This window comes from Sardina pilchardus, chromosome 18, assembly GCF_963854185.1.
Source record: "Sardina pilchardus chromosome 18, fSarPil1.1, whole genome shotgun sequence".
NCBI classification, from domain to species: Eukaryota; Metazoa; Chordata; class Actinopteri; order Clupeiformes; family Clupeidae; genus Sardina; species Sardina pilchardus.
This window is the reverse complement of record NC_085011.1, coordinates 380,425-384,592: the sequence shown is the minus strand read 5'-3', so window position 1 is coordinate 384,592 and position 4,168 is coordinate 380,425. Positions and strand designations below refer to the sequence as shown.

The 4,168-nt window shown below is 51.5% G+C and overlaps 1 protein-coding gene across 4 annotated transcripts in view; it reads left to right on the top strand.

Annotated features, from left to right (window-relative positions):
* Positions 1 to 3,870, top strand: part of LOC134063767 (tissue-type plasminogen activator-like) — a 17,399-nt gene extending 13,529 nt beyond the window's left edge. For 2 of the 4 annotated variants that reach the window (XM_062519469.1, XM_062519472.1), the window contains 2 exons: positions 1,489 to 1,631; positions 2,301 to 3,870. In XM_062519469.1, the coding sequence (XP_062375453.1) occupies positions 1,489 to 1,631; positions 2,301 to 2,495 (338 nt within the window). In that variant the 3' untranslated portion in view covers positions 2,496 to 3,870. The remainder of the gene's footprint in view (positions 1 to 1,488; positions 1,632 to 2,300) is intronic. The other 2 variants (XM_062519470.1, XM_062519471.1) reach the window with 2 other exon arrangements.
* The last annotated feature ends 298 nt before the right edge of the window (positions 3,871 to 4,168 follow it).

Below are 4,168 nucleotides of genomic sequence, written 5' to 3'. Positions count from 1 at the left end.
AGAGATGAGTAAAGCAGGTACGCTATAGGCTAATGTTTACTAATGGCAGAGATGAGTAGGCCTGATGCAGGTACGCTATAGGCTAATGCTTACTAATGGCAGCGATGAGTAGGTCTGATGCAGGTACGCTATAGGCTAATGTTTACTAATGGCAGCGCTGAGTAAAGCAGGTACGCTATAGGCTAATGTTTACTAATGGCAGCGCTGAGTAAAGCAGGTACGCTATAGGCTAATGCTTACTAATGGCAGCGCTGAGTAGGCCTGATGCAGGTACCCTATAGGCTAATGTTTACTAAAGGCAGAGATGAGTAAAGCAGGTACGCTATAGGCTAATGCTTACTAATGGCAGAGATGAGTAAAGCAGGTACGCTATAGGCTAATGTTTACTAATGGCAGCGCTGAGTAAAGCAGGTATGCTATAGGCTAATGCTTACTAATGGCAGAGATGAGTAGGTCTGATGCAGGTACGCTATAGGCTAATGTTTACTAATGGCAGAGATGAGTAAAGCAGGTACGCTATAGGCTAATGCTTACTAATGGCAGAGATGAGTAGGCCTGATGCAGGTACGCTATAGGCTAATGTTTACTAATGGCAGAGATGAGTAAAGCAGGTACGCTATAGGCTAATGTTTACTAATGGCAGCGATGAGTAATGCAGGTACGCTATAGGCTAATGTTTACTAATGGCAGCGATGAGTAGGCCTGATGCAGGTACGCTATAGGCTAATGTTTACTAATGGCAGCGCTGAGTAGGTCTGATGCAGGTACGCTATAGGCTAATGTTTACTAATGGCAGCGATGAGTAGGCCTGATGCAGGTACGCTATAGGCTAATGTTTACTAATGGCAGCGCTGAGTAGGTCTGATGCAGGTACGCTATAGGCTAATGTTTACTAAAGGCAGCGCTGAGTAATGCAGGTACGCTATAGGCTAATGTTTACTAATGGCAGCGCTGAGTAGGTCTGATGCAGGTGTGCTATAGGCTAATGTTTACTAATGGCAGCGCTGAGTAAAGCAGGTACGCTATAGGCTAATGTTTACTAATGACAGCGATGAGTAAAGCAGGTACGCTATAGGCTAATGTTTACTAATGGCAGCGATGAGTAATGCAGGTACGCTATAGGCTAATGTTTACTAATGACAGCGATGAGTAAAGCAGGTACGCTATAGGCTAATGTTTACTAATGGCAGCGCTGAGTAGGCCTGATGCAGGTACGCACACACACACTGATACACACATACAAACACGTGTGCCTGTGTGTGTGTGCTTGTGCATGAGAGTGTGTAATGTGATGTTCCTAACCATGTGTGTGTGTGTGTGTGTGTGTGTAGAGGTCTTCACCAAGTACCTGAAGGAAGGCCAGGTGCAGCTGCGGCCGCAGGACAAGTGTGTGTAATGTGATGTTCCTAACCGTGTGTGTGTGTGTGTGTGTGTGTGTGTGTGTGTGTGTGTGTGTGTGTGTGTGTGTGTGTGTGTGTGTGTGTGTAGAGGTCTTCACCAAGTACCTGAAGGAAGGCCAGGTGCAGCTGCGGCCGCAGGACAAGTGTCTGCTGGAGGCCCCAGAGCCGGACAAGGTGACCGACAACATGTTCTGCGCCGCCAGCCCGGGATGGAAGACTGACGCCTGTCAGGTAGATACCTACTGGACACACACACACACACGTATTATACAAAATATTTTCCTGAAAAAACTCACGTCTGAACTGATCTTGTCTTTGTCTTTCCCTCCCTCCCACTCCCTCTCTCCCCCCTCTCCCCCTCTCCCTCTTCCCCTCTCTCTCTCTCTCTCTCTCTCTCTCTCCCCCCCCCCCCTCTCTCTCTCTCTCTCCCTCCCTCTCCTCTCTCTCTCTCTCTCTCTCCTCCCTCCCCCTCTCTCCCTCTTCCCCTCTCTCTCTCTCTCTCTCTCTCTCTCTCTCTTCCCCTCCCCTCCCCTCTCTCCCTCTTCCCCTATCTCTCTCCCTCCCTCTCTCTCTCTCTCTCTCCCTCTCTCTCTCTCTCTCTCTCTCTCTCTCTCCTCCTCCCTCTCCCCCCCCCTCTCTCTCTCTCTCTCTCTCTCCCTCTCTCTCCCTCCCTCTCTCTCTCCCCCTTCCCCCTCTCCCTCTCTCCCCGTCTCCCTCTACCCCTCTCCCTCTCTCTCTCTCTCTCTCTCTCTCTCTCTCCCCCCCCTCTCTCTCTCTCTCTCTCTCTCTCTCCCTCCCCCTCTCTCCCTCTTCCCCCCTCCCCCCTCTCCCTCCCCCTCTCTCCCTCTTCCCCTCTCTCTCTCCCTCCCCTCCCCCTCTCTCTCTCTCTCTCTCTCTCAGGGTGACTCTGGTGGTCCGCTAGTGTGTGAGGTGGGGGGCCGGATGTTCCTGTTTGGGATCGTCAGCTTTGGGAGAGACTGCGGCAAGAGAGGCGAGCCCGGCTTCTACACGCAGGTCACCAACTACAACAAGTGGATCGGCAGGCAGGCGGACCTCAGGTCCTACACTCAGGGGGCCATGTACCCACAGAAGTAGAGAAGCTCTGAGCTGGATCGGCAGGCAAGCGGACCTCAGGTCCTACACTCAGGGGGCCATGTACCCACAGAAGTAGAGAAGCTCTGAGCTCGAGGTCCTTTTCCCCTCTTCCTCAGCGGGCTTTGCTCTGGGCATCCATGTAGCTCGAGGTCCCCTTCCCCTCTTTCTCAGCGGGCTTTGCTCTGGGCATCCATGTAGCTTGAAGTCCCCTTCCCCTCTTTCTCAGCGGGCTTTGCTCTGGGCATCCATGTAGCTCGAGGTCCCCTTCCCCTCTTTCTCAGCGGGCTTTGCTCTGGGCATCCATGTAGCTTGAAGTCCCCTTCCCCTCTTTCTCAGCAGGCATTGCTTCGGGCAGCCATGTTTTTGGGGTCCCCTGGTCCCATAGCGCCACCGTTGGACTGTAGCAGTAGCAGCAGCTGAGCTGGTATAGCTTTGCATTTTTTTTCTTTTTTTAAGTTTATATTTTTGGCCTTTTTGCCTTTATTTGGACAGTGAAGTTTTGACAGGAAGGAAGTGGGAGGAAATGACCACAGGTCGGACACTAGGACCTGGGTCCCCGTGAGCCCTTGGACCCGACCATCGTATGGACATCAGCGCAGCGCCCCCTGTCTGTGCACTTGGGACCCCAGGGCAGCGGTGCATAGAGGACTGACGTGTGCTGCAGCAGCTCTGTCCATAGCTAGCTAGCTCTACTGCTTCACTGTAGTCTGTAGCTAGCTAGTGCTTCTCCTTCACTGTAGTCTGTAGCTAGCTAGTGCTTCTCCTTCACTGTAGTCTGTAGCTAGCTAGCTCGTCTGTAGCTAGCTAGCGCTACTGCCTCACTGTAGTCTGTAGCTAGCTAGCGCTTCTCCTTCACTGTAGTCTGTAGATAGCTAGCTCTACTGCTTCACTGTAGTCTGTAGATAGTTAGCTCGTCTGTAGCTAGCTAGCTCTACTGCCTCACTGTAGTCTGTAGCTAGCTAGCGCTACTGCTTCACTGTGGTCTGTAGCTAGCTAGCTAACTCTACTGCTTCACTGTAGTCTGTAGCTAGCTAGCGCTTCTCCTTCACTGTAGTCTGTAGATAGCTAGCTCTACTGCTTCACTGTAGTCTGTAGCTAGCTAGCTCGTCTGTAGCTAGCTAGCGCTACTGCCTCACTGTAGTCTGTAGCTAGCTAGCGCTTCTCCTTCACTGTAGTCTGTAGATAGCTAGCTCTACTGCTTCACTGTAGTCTGTAGCTAGCTAGCTCATCTGTAGCTAGCTAGCTCTACTGCCTCACTGTAGTCTGTAGCTAGCTAGCGCTACTGCCTCAGTGTAGTCTGTAGATAGCTAGCTCTACTGCCTCACTGTAGTCTGTAGCTAGCTAGCTCTACTGCCTCAGTGTAGTCTGTAGCTAGCTAGCTCTACTGCCTCAGTGTAGTCTGTAGCTAGCTAGCTAGCTCTACTGCTTCACTGTAGTCTGTAGCTAGCTAGCTTGTCCATAGCTAGCTAGCTCTACTGCCTCAGTGTAGTCTGTAGCTAGCTAGCTAGCTAGCTCTACTGCCTCACTGTAGTCTGTAGCTAGCTAGCGCTTCTCCTTCACTGTAGTCTGTAGATAGCTAGCGCTACTGCTTCACTGTAGTCTGTAGATAGCTGGCTCGTCTGTAGCTAGCTAGCTCTACTGCCTCACTGTAGTCTTGAATGACGAGAGGCGCA